Source organism: Archocentrus centrarchus, unplaced genomic scaffold, assembly GCF_007364275.1.
Source record: "Archocentrus centrarchus isolate MPI-CPG fArcCen1 unplaced genomic scaffold, fArcCen1 scaffold_63_ctg1, whole genome shotgun sequence".
In the NCBI taxonomy this organism is placed as follows: domain Eukaryota; kingdom Metazoa; phylum Chordata; class Actinopteri; order Cichliformes; family Cichlidae; genus Archocentrus; species Archocentrus centrarchus.
The window spans coordinates 1,087,566-1,104,375 of NW_022060280.1; the positions used below are offsets into that span (position 1 = coordinate 1,087,566).

The 16,810-nt window shown below is 39.6% G+C and overlaps 2 protein-coding genes across 2 annotated transcripts; both read left to right on the forward strand.

Annotated features, from left to right (window-relative positions):
* Nucleotides 1-388: 388 nt before the first annotated feature.
* Nucleotides 389-1,271, forward strand: LOC115777668 (C-X-C motif chemokine 9-like). Its single transcript, XM_030725615.1, has 4 exons — nt 389-490; nt 610-736; nt 818-898; nt 1,013-1,271. Exons 1-4 carry the CDS (start codon nt 439-441, stop codon nt 1,071-1,073), a joined length of 321 nt encoding a protein of 106 aa, XP_030581475.1. The 5' UTR covers nt 389-438; the 3' UTR covers nt 1,074-1,271.
* Nucleotides 1,272-5,943: 4,672 nt separating this feature from the next.
* Nucleotides 5,944-6,767, forward strand: LOC115777670 (C-X-C motif chemokine 9-like). Its single transcript, XM_030725616.1, has 4 exons — nt 5,944-6,045; nt 6,165-6,291; nt 6,373-6,453; nt 6,568-6,767. The coding sequence occupies exons 1-4, from the start codon at nt 5,994-5,996 to the stop codon at nt 6,626-6,628; spliced, it is 321 nt and encodes a 106-aa protein (XP_030581476.1). The 5' UTR covers nt 5,944-5,993; the 3' UTR covers nt 6,629-6,767.
* Nucleotides 6,768-16,810: the final 10,043 nt, after the last annotated feature.

The following is a 16,810-nucleotide window of genomic DNA, read 5'->3' on the forward strand; positions in this document are numbered from 1 at the left end:
ATTCTGGGAAATGGGCTTGTTGAATAAAAAAAGGAAGACACAGTGAAAAGCCTGACTGATGGCTCTGTGCAACACAGCTGATTTTTAAAATCAACCTCTCACATACTAATCAGATCTCATATTAAAACTGTAGCTGGAAGCTTTAAAGTGATATTCATATTAATGTAATTTAAGTGCCCAAATGATACAACAAGCTTTTGGTCTTGAGCCACAGCTGCTGGAGAGGCAGAGTCTGTGATTCTGGGAAATGGGCTTTGTAGAGGGAAGAAGAAGAAGAAAGTGAAATCAGTGTGTGATGCCGCAAAACAGCTCTTCCGGTTGGGGTGAGGGTCACTGGTGCAGTCAACTGTATATAAGAAGGCTGTTTCCAGCTTCACACCATCAGGAGTCAAGACTCAAGACAGACAGTGAACAGTGAATCTGCCTCCAGCTGCAACTATGAACTCAATCACTGCCTTCCTAACCTGCCTGCTTGTCCTCTGTGCACAAGGTACTGTGAAAACTTCAGTTTTTCTTCTTTCTTCTTACCCTGTTTATATTAATGAGTATTTTGGCTGTTGTCTGACTTAAAGAGGATCAAGAGGTAATGATCTTTTTTTTCCTCCACAGCACAACCAGCCAGCAGATCTAACAAATGCAAGTGTTACAATTACATTGGCAGGATCAGCCCAAAGCTCATCAAGGCTGAGCCGGTCATTTACCACCCGAGTATCTTCTGTCCACGTACAGAGATCATGTGAGTTCACGAGATGACCTGAGCCATGATTCTGCTGCATTCTTCAGCTCCTTCCTAATTTACCTCTTTCTTCTTTTTCAGTGTTACCATAAAAACCGATACAAAGAAGTGCGTGAATCCAGAGTCACCACTTGGACGACTCATTCTTAAAAATCAAAACAGGTAGGCTAAGTTCAGCTTGAATGCTCCCGCTACACACATCACACAACTCTGTGTGAACATGACAAACTAAGGGTCTGTGCTGCTTTTCACTGACCAACACACTTGTTTATTCAGGGACGGGAAGAACGGAGCTGTGAGCACGACGACTGCTGGTCAGAGTACTGCTTCAAGCTAAACAAGACGCCGCCTTCAAACTGGAGGACTGCACTGCAGACGTGAACCACTGCTGTTAGAAGGACTCCTTCAGCCTCACAGCAAATACTGGAGATGCAATGATCTTAATGATCACTTTGCTATTTTTGTCCCCCTCATGTATATATACTGTATAGACTTGAACTTTTACATTTTTGAACATATGTTTTTTAAATATGAAAATAAAACTCACCTGCCAAGACTTTCTGTTCTCTGTGTTTTGCTCCACCTTTTGTGTGTTCTCTTGGATGAATTAATTAATTTTATTAATATGGAGAGTACTGACAACATTAGATTTAATCAATAAAGAACTGAAGTTGAGTTTGTTTTCCTGTAAATTTTTGTGGACAGCATCTGACCACCACTCAAGGAAGACCTCAGGTCACAGCAGGTTTTCTTGGATAGTCTGAAGTTTGTTTTTTCCAGTGCTGGTGCAGCAGGTGTTTAGCTTGCAAGGCATGGCAGTGTTTTTCAGGCAGAGTTGACATAATTTTTTTCATTGTAGCTAATGTATGTCTGAAAATTATTATCACTAATCTTAATGCCTCCAGGATCTGTACATAAAGATGGGCTCATTTTTAATGCCTTTGACTTTTTGCTTGTTAAAAAGAAAGAAAAAAGACACTCTGCTTCAAACAGGGGCAGCATGGCAGCACAGTGTTTAGCACTGTTGCCTCACAGCAAGAAGGTCTGGATTCAAAACCATGTTGGCCTCTCTCTGTTGAGTTTGCATCCCTGTGTCTGTGTGGGTTTTCTCCAGGTACTCCGGTGTCTTCCCACAGTCCAAAGACACGCAGTTAGTGGGGTTAGGTTAACTGGTGATTCTAAATTGCCTATACTATAGGTGTGAATGGTTGTCTGTCTTTTTATGTTAACCCTGTGAGAGGCTGGTGACTTGTACATGGTATACCCTGCCTCTTGCTCTATGACAGCTGGGATAGGCTCCAACTGAAGAGACTGGATGGATGGATTCAAAAAAAAAGGAAAGGGAAAAGAGATGTGAGAAGACTTAATAAAGCAGAAATGGACTGGACAAGAATGTGAGGTAAACGCTGTGCTAAATCTGCAATATCTGATTGTGAGAATTATAGGGATGTCCAAGGTGAATTTATGGTTATTTTGCCATTCTGAGCTTGACTGCCCATCCTCTTTTTTTTTTTTTTTTTTAAAGGAGAGGGTCATGAAAATATAAAAAACTGTTTGGCAGAAACCTTTAATAAATTTTAGTGTCATTAATTTATATATGTGTATATATATATATATATATATATATATATATATATATATATATATATATATATATATATATATATATATATATATATATATATATATATATATATATGCATTTTTTTTCTTTTGCAGTATCTGAGTAAAAAAACACGCAGTCTTTTTATTTACAATGCAATGCTTCTGTTGTCAGTGACTGATATATGAGCTAACTATGCACTAAGATTAGCATATGACCGTACAATGATGACTGGCAACCTGGTCTCTGAATGAATAAATCATTGGTATGTTGGTTGTGTCTTTGGACACATGCCAACGACTGACATGGCTGATTATGTGTCAGCCTGCCATGGTCCTGGCGGGTCTGGCTTTCCCCTTTTTCTCCCTCTGTCTCTAACTTCTTTTTCCCTCTCTCTTCTCTCAGGTGCAGAGTTAGGCTGGCTTTGTCCTGCTTTTCCCCAATTTTAGGTGGAGGCACCATTTTTTTTTTCCATTTGCTCATTCACTCTCAGATCATTGTCACCCCTGGTGTTAACTCTTTGCTCTTGCTCAGTGCATTTCTAAATCCTTTTTTCTCATTTGATCCCTAGTGAAATAGCCCCTTTTGAAAAAGACTGGAACTCATTCTCTGGAACCTGCAAACTTGAATGTTTTTGTCAGAAATCACTCACCTGAACTTCCAAGCCATCATGTCCTGCAAAAGAAAGGAAACAATACCTGTTACTCACCTGCATGCCCACTCTCTGATGCAAACTGAAACTGAACTGGAGGGAAAAAAAAGAAAAATGCCAAAAATGAAATGTTAAAGGAAAAGAGCAGAAAATATGACAGAGAACTCACTCTGCATAATATTTTTTATCCAAAGCTGCTGAACTAGAAGAGTCTGTGATTCTGGGAAATGGGCTTGTTGAATAAAAAAAGGAAGACACAGTGAAAGGCCTGACTCATTGCTCTGTGCAACACAGCTGATTTTTAAAATCAACCTCTCATATACTAATCAGATCTCATATTAAAACTGTAGCTGGAAGCTTTAAAGTGATATTCATATTAATGTAATTTATGTGCCCAAATGATACAACTCTGCAAGGTTTTGGTCTTGAGCCACAGCTGCTGGAGAGGCAGAGTCTGTGATTCTGGGAAATGGGCTTTGTAGAGGGAAGAAGAAGAAGAAAGTGAAATCAGTGTGTGATGCCGCAAAACAGCTCTTCCGGTTGGGGTGAGGGTCACTTGGCTATTTTTGTCCCCCTCATGTATATATACTGTATAGACTTGAACTTTTTACAATTTTGAACATGTGTTTTTTAAATATGAAAATAAAACTCACCTGCCAAGACTTTCTGTTCTCTGTGTTTTGCTCCACCTTTTGTGTGTTCTCTTGGATGAATTAATTAATTTTATTAATATGGAGAGTACTGACAACATTAGATTTAATCAATAAAGAACTGAAGTTGAGTTTGTTTTCCTGTAAATTTTTGTGGACAGCATCTGATCACCACTCAAGGAAGACCTCAGGTCACAGCAGGTTTTCTTGGATAGTCTGAAGGTTGTTTTTTCCAGTGCTGGTGCAGCAGGTGTTTAGCTTGCAAGGCATGGCAGTGTTTTTCAGGCAGAGTTGACATAATTTTTTTCATTGTAGCTAATGTATGTCTGAAAATTATTATCACTAATCTTAATGCCTCCAGGATCTGTACATAAAGATGGGCTCATTTTTAATGCCTTTGACTTTTTGCTTGTTAAAAAGAAAGAAAAAAGACACTCTGCTTCAAACAGGGGCAGCATGGCAGCACAGTGTTTAGCACTGTTGCCTCACAGCAAGAAGGGCTGGATTCAAAACCATGTTGGCCTCTCTCTGTTGAGTTTGCATCCCTGTGTCTGTGTGGGTTTTCTCCAGGTACTCCGGTGTCTTCCCACAGTCCAAAGACACGCAGTTAGTGGGGTTAGGTTAACTGGTGATTCTAAATTGCCTATACTATAGGTGTGAATGGTTGTCTGTCTTTTTATGTTAACCCTGTGAGAGGCTGGTGACTTGTACATGGTATACCCTGCCTCTTGCTCTATGACAGCTGGGATAGGCTCCAACTGAAGAGACTGGATGGATGGATTCAAAAAAAAAAGGAAAGGGAAAAGAGATGTGAGAAGACTTAATAAAGCAGAAATGGACTGGACAAGAATGTGAGGTAAACGCTGTGCTAAATCTGCAACATCTGATTGTGAGAATTATAGGGATGTCCAAGGTGAATTTATGGTTATTTTGCCATTCTGAGCTTGACTGCCCATCCTCTTTTTTTTTTTTTAAAGGAGAGGGTCATGAAAATATAAAAAACTAACTGTTTGGCAGAAACCTTTAATAAATTTTAGTGTCATTAATTTATATATGTGTATATATATATATATATATATATATATATATATATATATATATATATATATATATATATATATATATATATATATATATGCATTTTTTTGCATTTGCAGTATCTGAGTAAAAAACACGCAGTCTTTTTATTTACAATGCAATGCTTCTGTTGTCAGTGACTGATATATGAGCTAACTATGCACTAAGATTAGCATATGACCGTACAATGATGACTGGCAACCTGGTCTCTGAATGAATAAATCATTGGTATGTTGGTTGTGTCTTTGGACACATGCCAATGACTGACATGGCTGATTATGTGTCAGCCTGCCATGGTCCTGGCGGGTCTGGCTTTCCCCTTTTTCTCCCTCTGTCTCTAACTTCTTTTTCCCTCTCTCTTTTCTCAGGTGCAGAGTTAGGCTGGCTTTGTCCTGCTTTTCCCCAATTTTAGGTGGAGGCACCATTTTTTTTTTTCCATTTGCTCATTCACTCTCAGATCATTGTCACCCCTGGTGTTAACTCTTTGCTCTTGCTCAGTGCATTTCTAAATCCTTTTTTCTCATTTGATCCCTAGTGAAATAGCCCCTTTTGAAAAAGACTGGAACTCATTCTCTGGAACCTGCAAACTTGAATGTTTTTGTCAGAAATCACTCACCTGAACTTCCAAGCCATCATGTCCTGCAAAAGAAAGGAAACAATACCTGTTACTCACCTGCATGCCCACTCTCTGATGCAAACTGAAACTGAACTGGAGGGAAAAAAAAGAAAAATGCCGAAAATGAAATGTTAAAGGAAAAGAGCAGAAAATATGACAGAGAACTCACTCTGCATAATATTTTTTATCCAAAGCTGCTGAACAAGAAGAGTCTGTGATTCTGGGAAATGGGCTTGTTGAATAAAAAAAGGAAGACACAGTGAAAGGCCTGACTGATGGCTCTGTGCAACACAGCTGATTTTTAAAATCAACCTCTCATATACTAATCAGATCTCATATTAAAACTGTAGCTGGAAGCTTTAAAGTGATATTCATATTAATGTAATTTATGTGCCCAAATGATACAACTCTGCAAGCTTTTGGTCTTGAGCCACAGCTGCTGGAGAGGCAGAGTCTGTGATTCTGGGAAATGGGCTTTGTAGAGGGAAGAAGAAGAAGAAAGTGAAATCAGTGTGTGATGCCGCAAAACAGCTCTTCCGGTTGGGGTGAGGGTCACTGGTGCAGTCACTGTATATAAGAAGGCTGTTTCCAGCTTCACACCATCAGGAGTCAAGACTCAAGACAGACAGTGAACAGTGAATCTGCCTCCAGCTGCAACTATGAACTCAATCACTGCCTTCCTAACCTGCCTGCTTGTCCTCTGTGCACAAGGTACTGTGAAAACTTCAGTTTTTCTTCTTTCTTCTTACCCTGTTTATATTAATGAGTATTTTGGCTGTTGTCTGACTTAAAGAGGATCAAGAGGTAATGATCTTTTTTTTCCTCCACAGCACAACCAGCCAGCAGATCTAACAAATGCAAGTGTTACAATTACATTGGCAGGATCAGCCCAAAGCTCATCAAGGATGAGCCGGTCATTTACCACCCGAGTATCTTCTGTCCACGTACAGAGATCATGTGAGTTCACGAGATGACCTGAGCCATGATTCTGCTGCATTCTTCAGCTCCTTCCTAATGTACCTCTTTCTTCTTTTTCAGTGTTACCATAAAAACCGATACAAAGAAGTGCGTGAATCCAGAGTCACCACTTGGACGACTCATTCTTAAAAATCAAAACAGGTAGGCTAAGTTCAGCTTGAATGCTCCCACTACACACATCACACAACTCTGTGTGAACATGACAAACTAAGGGTCTGTGCTGCTTTTCACTGACCAACACACTTGTTTATTCAGGGACGGGAAGAACGGAGCTGTGAGCACGACGACTGCTGGTCAGAGTACTGCTTCAAGCTAAACAAGACGCCGCCTTCAAACTGGAGGACTGCACTGCAGACGTGAACCACTGCTGTTAGAAGGACTCCTTCAGCCTCACAGCAAATACTGGAGATGCAATGATCTTAATGATCACTTGGCTATTTTTGTCCCCCTCATGTATATATACTGTATAGACTTGAACTTTTACATTTTTGAACATATGTTTTTTAAATATGAAAATAAAACTCACCTGCCAAGACTTTCTGTTCTCTGTGTTTTGCTCCACCTTTTGTGTGTTCTCTTGGATGAATTAATTAATTTTATTAATATGGAGAGTACTGACAACATTAGATTTAATCAATAAAGAGCTGAAGTTGAGTTTGTTTTCCTGTAAATTTTTGTGGACAGCATCTGATCACCACTCAAGGAAGACCTCAGGTCACAGCAGGTTTTCTTGGATAGTCTGAAGTTTGTTTTTTCCAGTGCTGGTGCAGCAGGTGTTTAGCTTGCAAGGCATGGCAGTGTTTTTCAGGCAGAGTTGACATAATTTTTTTCATTGTAGCTAATGTATGTCTGAAAATTATTATCACTAATCTTAATGCCTCCAGGATCTGTACATAAAGATGGGCTCATTTTTAATGCCTTTGACTTTTTGCTTGTTAAAAAGAAAGAAAAAAGACACTCTGCTTCAAACAGGGGCAGCATGGCAGCACAGTGTTTAGCACTGTTGCCTCACAGCAAGAAGGTCTGGATTCAAAACCATGTTGGCCTCTCTCTGTTGAGTTTGCATCCCTGTGTCTGTGTGGGTTTTCTCCAGGTACTCCGGTGTCTTCCCACAGTCCAAAGACACGCAGTTAGTGGGGTTAGGTTAACTGGTGATTCTAAATTGCCTATACTATAGGTGTGAATGGTTGTCTGTCTTTTTATGTTAACCCTGTGAGAGGCTGGTGACTTGTACATGGTATACCCTGCCTCTTGCTCTATGACAGCTGGGATAGGCTCCAACTGAAGAGACTGGATGGATGGATTCAAAAAAAAAAAGGAAAGGGAAAAGAGATGTGAGAAGACTTAATAAAGCAGAAATGGACTGGACAAGAATGTGAGGTAAACGCTGTGCTAAATCTGCAACATCTGATTGTGAGAATTATAGGGATGTCCAAGGTGAATTTATGGTTATTTTGCCATTCTGAGCTTGACTGCCCATCCTCTTTTTTTTTTTTTTTTTAAAGGAGAGGGTCATGAAAATATAAAAAACTAACTGTTTGGCAGAAACCTTTAATAAATTTTAGTGTCATTAATTTATATATGTGTGTATATATATATATTTATATATATATATATAAATGCATTTTTTTTCTTTTACAGTATCTGAGTAAAAAAACACGCAGTCTTTTTATTTACAATGCAATGCTTCTGTTGTCAGTGACTGATATATGAGCTAACTATGCACTAAGATTAGCATATGACCGTACAATGATGACTGGCAACCTGGTCTCTGAATGAATAAATCATTGGTATGTTGGTTGTGTCTTTGGACACATGCCAACGACTGACATGGCTGATTATGTGTCAGCCTGCCATGGTCCTGGCGGGTCTGGCTTTCCCCTTTTTCTCCCTCTGTCTCTAACTTCTTTTTCCCTCTCTCTTCTCTCAGGTGCAGAGTTAGGCTGGCTTTGTCCTGCTTTTCCCCAATTTTAGGTGGAGGCACCATTTTTTTTTCCATTTGCTCATTCACTATCAGATCATTGTCACCCCTGGTTTTAACTCTTTGCTCTTGCTCAGTGCATTTCTAAATCCTTTTTTCTCATTTGATCCCTAGTGAAATAGCCCCTTTTGAAGAAGACTGGAACTCATTCTCTGGAACCTGCAAACTTGAATGTTTTTGTCAGAAATCACTCACCTGAACTTCCAAGCCATCATGTCCTGCAAAAGAAAGGAAACAATACCTGTTACTCACCTGCATGCCCACTCTCTGATGCAAACTGAAACTGAACTGGAGGGAAAAAAAAGAAAAATGCCAAAAATGAAATGTTAAAGGAAAAGAGCAGAAAATATGACAGAGAACTCACTCTGCATAATATTTTTTATCCAAAGCTGCTGAACAAGAAGAGTCTGTGATTCTGGGAAATGGGCTTGTTGAATAAAAAAAGGAAGACACAGTGAAAGGCCTGACTCATGGCTCTGTGCAACACAGCTGATTTTTAAAATCAACCTCTCATATACTAATCAGATCTCATATTAAAACTGTAGCTGGAAGCTTTAAAGTGATATTCATATTAATGTAATTTATGTGCCCAAATGATACAACTCTGCAAGCTTTTGGTCTTGAGCCACAGCTGCTGGAGAGGCAGAGTCTGTGATTCTGGGAAATGGGCTTTGTAGAGGGAAGAAGAAGAAGAAAGTGAAATCAGTGTGTGATGCCGCAAAACAGCTCTTCCGGTTGGGGTGAGGGTCACTTGGCTATTTTTGTCCCCCTCATGTATATATACTGTATAGACGTGAACTTTTTACATTTTTGAACATATGTTTTTTAAATATGAAAATAAAACTCACCTGCCAAGACTTTCTGTTCTCTGTGTTTTGCGCCACCTTTTGTGTGTTCTCTTGGATGAATTAATTAATTTTATTAATATGGAGAGTACTGACAACATTAGATTTAATCAATAAAGAACTGAAGTTGAGTTTGTTTTCCTGTAAATTTTTGTGGACAGCATCTGATCACCACTCAAGGAAGACCTCAGGTCACAGCAGGTTTTCTTGGATAGTCTGAAGTTTGTTTTTTCCAGTGCTGGTGCAGCAGGTGTTTAGCTTGCAAGGCATGGCAGTGTTTTTCAGGCAGAGTTGACATAATTTTTTTCATTGTAGCTAATGTATGTCTGAAAATTATTATCACTAATCTTAATGCCTCCAGGATCTGTACATAAAGATGGGCTCATTTTTAATGCCTTTGACTTTTTGCTTGTTAAAAAGAAAGAAAAAGACACTCTGCTTCAAACAGGGGCAGCATGGCAGCACAGTGTTTAGCACTGTTGCCTCACAGCAAGAAGGTCTGGATTCAAAACCATGTTGGCCTCTCTCTGTTGAGTTTGCATCCCTGTGTCTGTGTGGGTTTTCTCCAGGTACTCCGGTGTCTTCCCACAGTCCAAAGACACGCGGTTAGTGGGGTTAGGTTAACTGGTGATTCTAAATTGCCTATACTATAGGTGTGAATGGTTGTCTGTCTTTTTATGTTAACCCTGTGAGAGGCTGGTGACTTGTACATGGTATACCCTGCCTCTTGCTCTATGACAGCTGGGATAGGCTCCAACTGAAGAGACTGGATGGATGGATTCAAAAAAAAAAAGGAAAGGGAAAAGAGATGTGAGAAGACTTAATAAAGCAGAAATGGACTGGACAAGAATGTGAGGTAAACACTGTGCTAAATCTGCAACATCTGATTGTGAGAATTATAGGGATGTCCAAGGTGAATTTATGGTTATTTTGCCATTCTGAGCTTGACTGCCCATCCTCTTTTTTTTTTTTTTTTAAAGGAGAGGGTCATGAAAATATAAAAAACTAACTGTTTGGCAGAAACCTTTAATAAATTTTAGTGTCATTAATTTATATATGTGTATATATACATATATATATATATATATATATATATATATATATATATATATATATATATATATATATATATATATATATATATATATATATATATGCATTTTTTTTGCTTTTGCAGTATCTGAGTAAAAAAACACACAGTCTTTTTATTTACAATGCAATGCTTCTGTTGTTAGTGACTGATATATGAGCTAACTATGCACTAAGATTAGCATATGACCGTACAATGATGACTGGCAACCTGGTCTCTGAATGAATAAATCATTGGTATGTTGGTTGTGTCTTTGGACACATGCCAACGACTGACATGGCTGATTATGTGTCAGCCTGCCATGGTCCTGGCGGGTCTGGCTTTCCCCTTTTTCTCCCTCTGTCTCTAACTTCTTTTTCCCTCTCTCTTTTCTCAGGTGCAGAGTTAGGCTGGCTTTGTCCTGCTTTTCCCCAATTTTAGGTGGAGGCACCATTTTTTTTTTCCATTTGCTCATTCACTCTCAGATCATTGTCACCCCTGGTGTTAACTCTTTGCTCTTGCTCAGTGCATTTCTAAATCCTTTTTTCTCATTTGATCCCTAGTGAAATAGCCCCTTTTGAAAAAGACTGGAACTCATTCTCTGGAACCTGCAAACTTGAATGTTTTTGTCAGAAATCACTCACCTGAACTTCCAAGCCATCATGTCCTGCAAAAGAAAGGAAACAATACCTGTTACTCACCTGCATGCCCACTCTCTGATGCAAACTGAAACTGAACTGGAGGGAAAAAAAAGAAAAATGCCAAAAATGAAATGTTAAAGGAAAAGAGCAGAAAATATGACAGAGAACTCACTCTGCATAATATTTTTTATCCAAAGCTGCTGAACTAGAAGAGTCTGTGATTCTGGGAAATGGGCTTGTTGAATAAAAAAAGGAAGACACAGTGAAAGGCCTGACTCATGGCTCTGTGCAACACAGCTGATTTTTAAAATCAACCTCTCATATACTAATCATATCTCATATTAAAACTGTAGCTGGAAGCTTTAAAGTGATATTCATATTAATGTAATTTATGTGCCCAAATGATACAACTCTGCAAGCTTTTGTTCTTGAGCCACAGCTGCTGCAGACGCAGAGTCTGTGATTCTGGGAAATGGGCTTTGTAGAGGGAAGAAGAAGAAGAAAGTGAAATCAGTGTGTGATGCTGCAAAACAGCTCTTCCGGTTGGGGTGAGGGTCACTGGTGCAGTCACTGTATATAAGAAGGCTGTTTCCAGCTTCACACCATCAGGAGTCAAGACTCAAGACAGACAGTGAACAGTGAATCTGCCTCCAGCTGCAACTATGAACTCAATCACTGCCTTCCTAACCTGCCTGCTTGTCCTCTGTGCACAAGGTACTGTGAAAACTTCAGTTTTTCTTCTTTCTTCTTACCCTGTTTATATTAATGAGTATTTTGGCTGTTGTCTGACTTAAAGAGGATCAAGAGGTAATGATCTTTTTTTCCCTCCACAGCACAACCAGCCAGCAGATCTAACAAATGCAAGTGTTACAATTACATTGGCAGGATCAGCCCAAAGCTCATCAAGGATGAGCCGGTCATTTACCACCCGAGTATCTTCTGTCCACGTACAGAGATCATGTGAGTTCACGAGATGACCTGAGCCATGATTCTGCTGCATTCTTCAGCTCCTTCCTAATTTACCTCTTTCTTCTTTTTCAGTGTTACCATAAAACCGATACAAAGAAGTGTGTGAATCCAGAGTCACCACTTGGACGACTCATTCTTAAAAATCAAAACAGGTAGGCTAAGTTCAGCTTGAATGCTCCCACTACACACATCACACAACTCTGTGTGAACATGACAAACTAAGGGTCTGTGCTGCTTTTCACTGACCAACTCACTTGTTTATTCAGGGACGGGAAGAACGGAGCTGTGAGCACGACGACTGCTGGTCAGAGTACTGCTTCAAGCTAAACAAGACGCCGCCTTCAAACTGGAGGACTGCACTGCAGACGTGAACCACTGCTGTTAGAAGGACTCCTTCAGCCTCACAGCAAATACTGGAGATGCAATGATCTTAATGATCACTTTGCTATTTTTGTCCCCCTCATGTATATATACTGTATAGACTTGAACTTTTTACATTTTTATACATATGTTTATAAATACGAAAATAAAACTCACCTGCCAAGACTTTCTGTTCTCTGTGTTTTACTCCACCTTCTGTGTGTTAACATAATAAAAATGTAGTTATTTCAGGAGTCAAATGAGGTGTTATAATAGTCTCAACTACATGCACAAAATATGATGATATATCAGTAAAGAGAGAAACAAAGCCAAAATACAAACATATATTGCAGTCTAATCATCTGCCGTGCTGAAGTTTGCCATAGACAGATGTTCTGTTTACAAAAACCGCAGTCAGAATCAATGGTTATTAAGACAGTGGTTCTAAATCAGGGCTCTTCAACTTCAGGCCTCGAGAGCCCCTGTCCTGCAGGTTTTAGATGTGTCTCTGCTTCACCACACCTGAGTCAAATATAGAAGTCATTAGCAGGACTCTGGAGAACTTGACTGCATACTGAGGAGGTAATTCAGCCATTTGATTCAGGTGTGTTGGATCAGGGACACATCTAAAACCTGCAGGACAGGGGCTCTCGAGGCCTGGAGTTGAAGAGCCCTGTTCTAAACTTACTTTGTTCAGTCTTGCTTTCTGCTTCAGGCGCTGTGCCCTTATAACACATCAGCTTTAACACTGGGAAATCAGGACTGTTGACTTTGGCATTTCCTGTGCTATCAAAAGTTCACTACAGTATTTAAGCCCCAAATCATGCAATTTCACTGACAAGAGACTACAATTCACAAAAGTGTAATAAACAAAAAATTATTAAAGTTAAAAATTCTTTTGTTACGTTAAGATCTGCATGTATATTCTCATTACTGATTTATGCTTCAGTGTTGAATCTCTTCTGGGCCTACAATGTACCTGTGTAAGTTGTCAGCAACATTTATGCTTGTGCGAGGTGCATTATCTGTTAATTACCGTGTGGTTATGTCCTGACTCAATCAGGTTATTTACATCCCCTCTCTATGTTTTGGCATAACCTGATGTACACCTCCCAAGAAATGTAGCTACAGGTTGGGTCGACTGTCGGGTCGATGCAGCTGCAATGATTCTGATTGACCGGCTCAGCACCATAAATCCTCCCGTGCATTTCTGGTTAGTTTTCCCCAGAATTTTGAATTTATCAGTGAGAGAATAACAATCAGTAGTCACAGCATCAAAATAAAGACTCACAAATGTCAGTAGATTCCTGAAGGGAGATTGCTGAAACTATCGGAATGGTTGTGAGGGAATGTGCAAAGAAAAAAGTTGTCCACAAAGAGTGAGGACCCAGGAGGGAAAATGTCCCAGCATTTTATTTGTTTATATTAGCCGGCACCGCGTATAAAACACTGGGACACAACCGCATGCTGATTAATACATAAATGAACACAGATTTGCTGCACGGTGGTATTTGCACCATTCGGCAATGCAGCCAGTCTGTTCAACTGGCTGAAGCTCACACCCTTGCCAGTATAACTAGTATTTTCTGTGTTGGCTGGAATAATTCTGATTTATTCTGAAGCAGAACATGTTTTCTGTTTGGGCTGTAATGGGACAGCCTCCATGTTCTTGGATTGAGTTCCTGACTGGAATTAATTTAATAAAAATTTTGAATACATGTTCAGGACTTTTCAGTATGTTGTGGCATTGAACTAAAACGTGAGCAAATTGGTAACACTTTCTCTTATGGCCTGCCCCAAAGCCGTAACTTCACATAATTCACAGGGATTAACCCTGTAAGTAAATTTAAATTCTGTGTAATTTCCAGGACTAAGGCTGTAATCCCGTGACTAAGGCCATAATTGCTGTGACTAAGACCGTACTATTTTGAATAAGGCTGTAATTAATAAGGCCATATTATTTTGACTAAGGCTGTATTATTTAGACTAAGGCCGTAATTTCTGTATTTTACAGGGACATGCCCTCTAAGTACAATTCTGCATTATTTAGAGAAAAAAACACTTTCCTCTCGTACATCATAACCACCATTTAAGTAAACCTAGTTACCCTGTAGGTAAGTTTAATTTAAATACCCTGTAAGTGTTTAAATACCCTAAATTCCCCTAAAATACTGCATCATTTAGGGGAATTTAGCAGGAAAATCAACATTATTTCCCAACATTACATTCTGTATATGCTTTATTTGCAGGCTGTAATCTGGAGTCAAATAACCTTCACTATACATGTTTTTTTTTTGGTTTTTTTACATTTTTATTTAATATTAATTGTAAAGAACTGAACATAATGTCATCAACAAGACTCAGGCAATTAAATCAAAACACAAAGCACAAGAGATGGCATATCATAATAAAACAGGAAGTGAGAAGACGGATACACAAATGCAAACTTGACACCACATAAAGAGGATGCAGACTAGACACAACACAGGGAGACAGACTGTGAAAAATAAACAAAGGAAGCTCCACACAGAAGGGAAACTCTACGGGATGGAACACAAGGAGAACTAAGGTATAAAGCAATGGAAACTACCTAGGAATACATGAGGGGAACAAATGAAATATAACAAAACAGTAACAATTAGGGTAACATAAATACAAAAGACCATAAACTAAGAAACAAGGGGTCACACCCAGGACCATGACAAAGTTTTCCCAGAAAAATGGTGAGGTCTGTATTTTTATCGTAGGTACACTTTGACTTTGAGAGACATAATGTGTATTATATGTATTATATTACATTATATGTGAATTATGTGTAATTAGGTTTCGGGGCGGTCCATAAAAGAAAGCGTTACCCTAGCCAGTATCTCTCAACCTCATGCAGTGGCTCAGGCCCCTTTTCAGTAGTGACTGAAAGAACAAAATCGTGAATACAAGCAGAAGAAATTAGTTTCCTCTGTAGGCTGGCTGGCCTCTCCCTTAGAGATAGGGTGAGGAGTGTAGGGTCATTGTAGGGTCTTTAGTATACATATACTATACTTGAGGTGACTGTTGTAATTTGGCGCTATATAAATAAAATTGAGTTGAAAATTGAATTGAGTGCAGGCATTCGGGAGGGGCTCAGAGTAAAGCCACTGCTCCTCCAGTTGAGGTGCGCATCTGACTAGGATGCCTCCTGGGTGCTTCTTGGGTGAGGTGTTCTGGGCATGTCCTACCGGGAGGAAATCCCAGGGCAGATCCAGGACACGCTGGTGAGATTAGATCTCTCAGCTGGCCTGGGAACGCCTTGGGGTCCCCCTGGATAAGGGGGGTGGCTGGGGAGAGGGAGGTCTGGGCTTCTCTTCTTAGGCTTCTGCCTTCATGACCCGGCCACAGATAAGCAGAAGAAAATGGATGGATGGCTGGATGGATGGATTGTTTTCTTTAATGCAGAATTCATCATGGGGCAGCCAGTGATTAAGCAATATGTGGTCATGTGACCAATCTGTTTATTATTCCCTGCCATGTATTTTCAGCTGTTTTAGATGAAACTATTATATATTGCCCAGTATAGTCCTCCTAAGAACCTTTCCAGTGGTACCAGAATCATGAAAATTGAACTAGAAATAAGAAGGTTACAGCAGGTTAAATCAAGTACAGTGAAATCAGTGTTTGAAGAAGCTGCACTTATTGCGGAACTTGAAATATGATAACTTCCTTATTTATTCTCCTGTGAGGTTGATCTTGGTGTCATTGAAAGGGTATTCAAGGGTATTTCAAGGGCTTTCCAGTGGTTCCACTTTCATAACAATCCACTGAGTTTTAATTTTTCGTTCACATACCTATACAAACAGGGGGGGGGGGGGGGGGGGGGGGGGGGGGGGGGGCACCTGTGTGGGTCACATGTGTGCAGGGAAATTCACCAAAGCTTATTTATGGTTTTCAACTCTACTGACTCCATAGCTCACCACGTTCATAACAAACATCATAAAAGCTTCTTCATATGAAAATGAAAACAGAAAACACAACAGTTGTTAAACATTTTTCTCAGGGATAACCACATTGTGATTGGCTTTTCATCTACCACCATATTAGGGGGACAGCCATGCCTGTTTAGCCACTAACCTGCTAAGATTTTATCATCTCACTGCAGCATAACAGACAGCATTCAAAATGAACATGCAGTGAAAGCTAAGTAACCAAAGAAGCTCATCTATTGGTGAGTGCCTGTTGGACTTGGCTCAGCTTCAGAGTGCATACAGCTACATGACTACTCACTCTAACAACACATTAAAACTTACTGTATCAGTTTCTAATATGAACAGTTTTGTAAGTTTATCAGTAACTCATATTAAAAATACCCAAGTTTCCAGCATGCAGAGGAAACAAGAGCACTGCAGGCACCAGCAGGACAGCAGGGTAAAGAGGTAAGAAAGTTGCAGAGCTGCACACAGTACCTCTACCTACAACTGTAAAATAATAGGAAATCTGATACTCCATTGAATAGCCTGGATTATACATGCTCACATAAAATGAGGTATCCGATAGGTCACTTCACTCATCTTTGGCAAAAAACGGACAGTGCCACCATCTTGAATCTACAAATCCAGATGATAAAGAAAGCTGTATGAATATGTTAGGTTTTATTTCTGCT

Bases quoted from the DNA above. Each gene is read 5' to 3' on its own strand.
- LOC115777668 (XM_030725615.1), top strand. From the start codon at position 439: ATGAACTCAATCACTGCCTTCCTAACCTGCCTGCTTGTCCTCTGTGCA. The intron at 491-609 runs GTACTGTGAAAA...TTTCCTCCACAG, and splicing joins GCTTGTCCTCTGTGCACAAG to CACAACCAGCCAGCAGATCT. The intron at 737-817 runs GTGAGTTCACGA...CTTCTTTTTCAG, and splicing joins TGTCCACGTACAGAGATCAT to TGTTACCATAAAAACCGATA.
- LOC115777670 (XM_030725616.1), top strand. From the start codon at position 5,994: ATGAACTCAATCACTGCCTTCCTAACCTGCCTGCTTGTCCTCTGTGCA. The intron at 6,046-6,164 runs GTACTGTGAAAA...TTTCCTCCACAG, and splicing joins GCTTGTCCTCTGTGCACAAG to CACAACCAGCCAGCAGATCT. The intron at 6,292-6,372 runs GTGAGTTCACGA...CTTCTTTTTCAG, and splicing joins TGTCCACGTACAGAGATCAT to TGTTACCATAAAAACCGATA.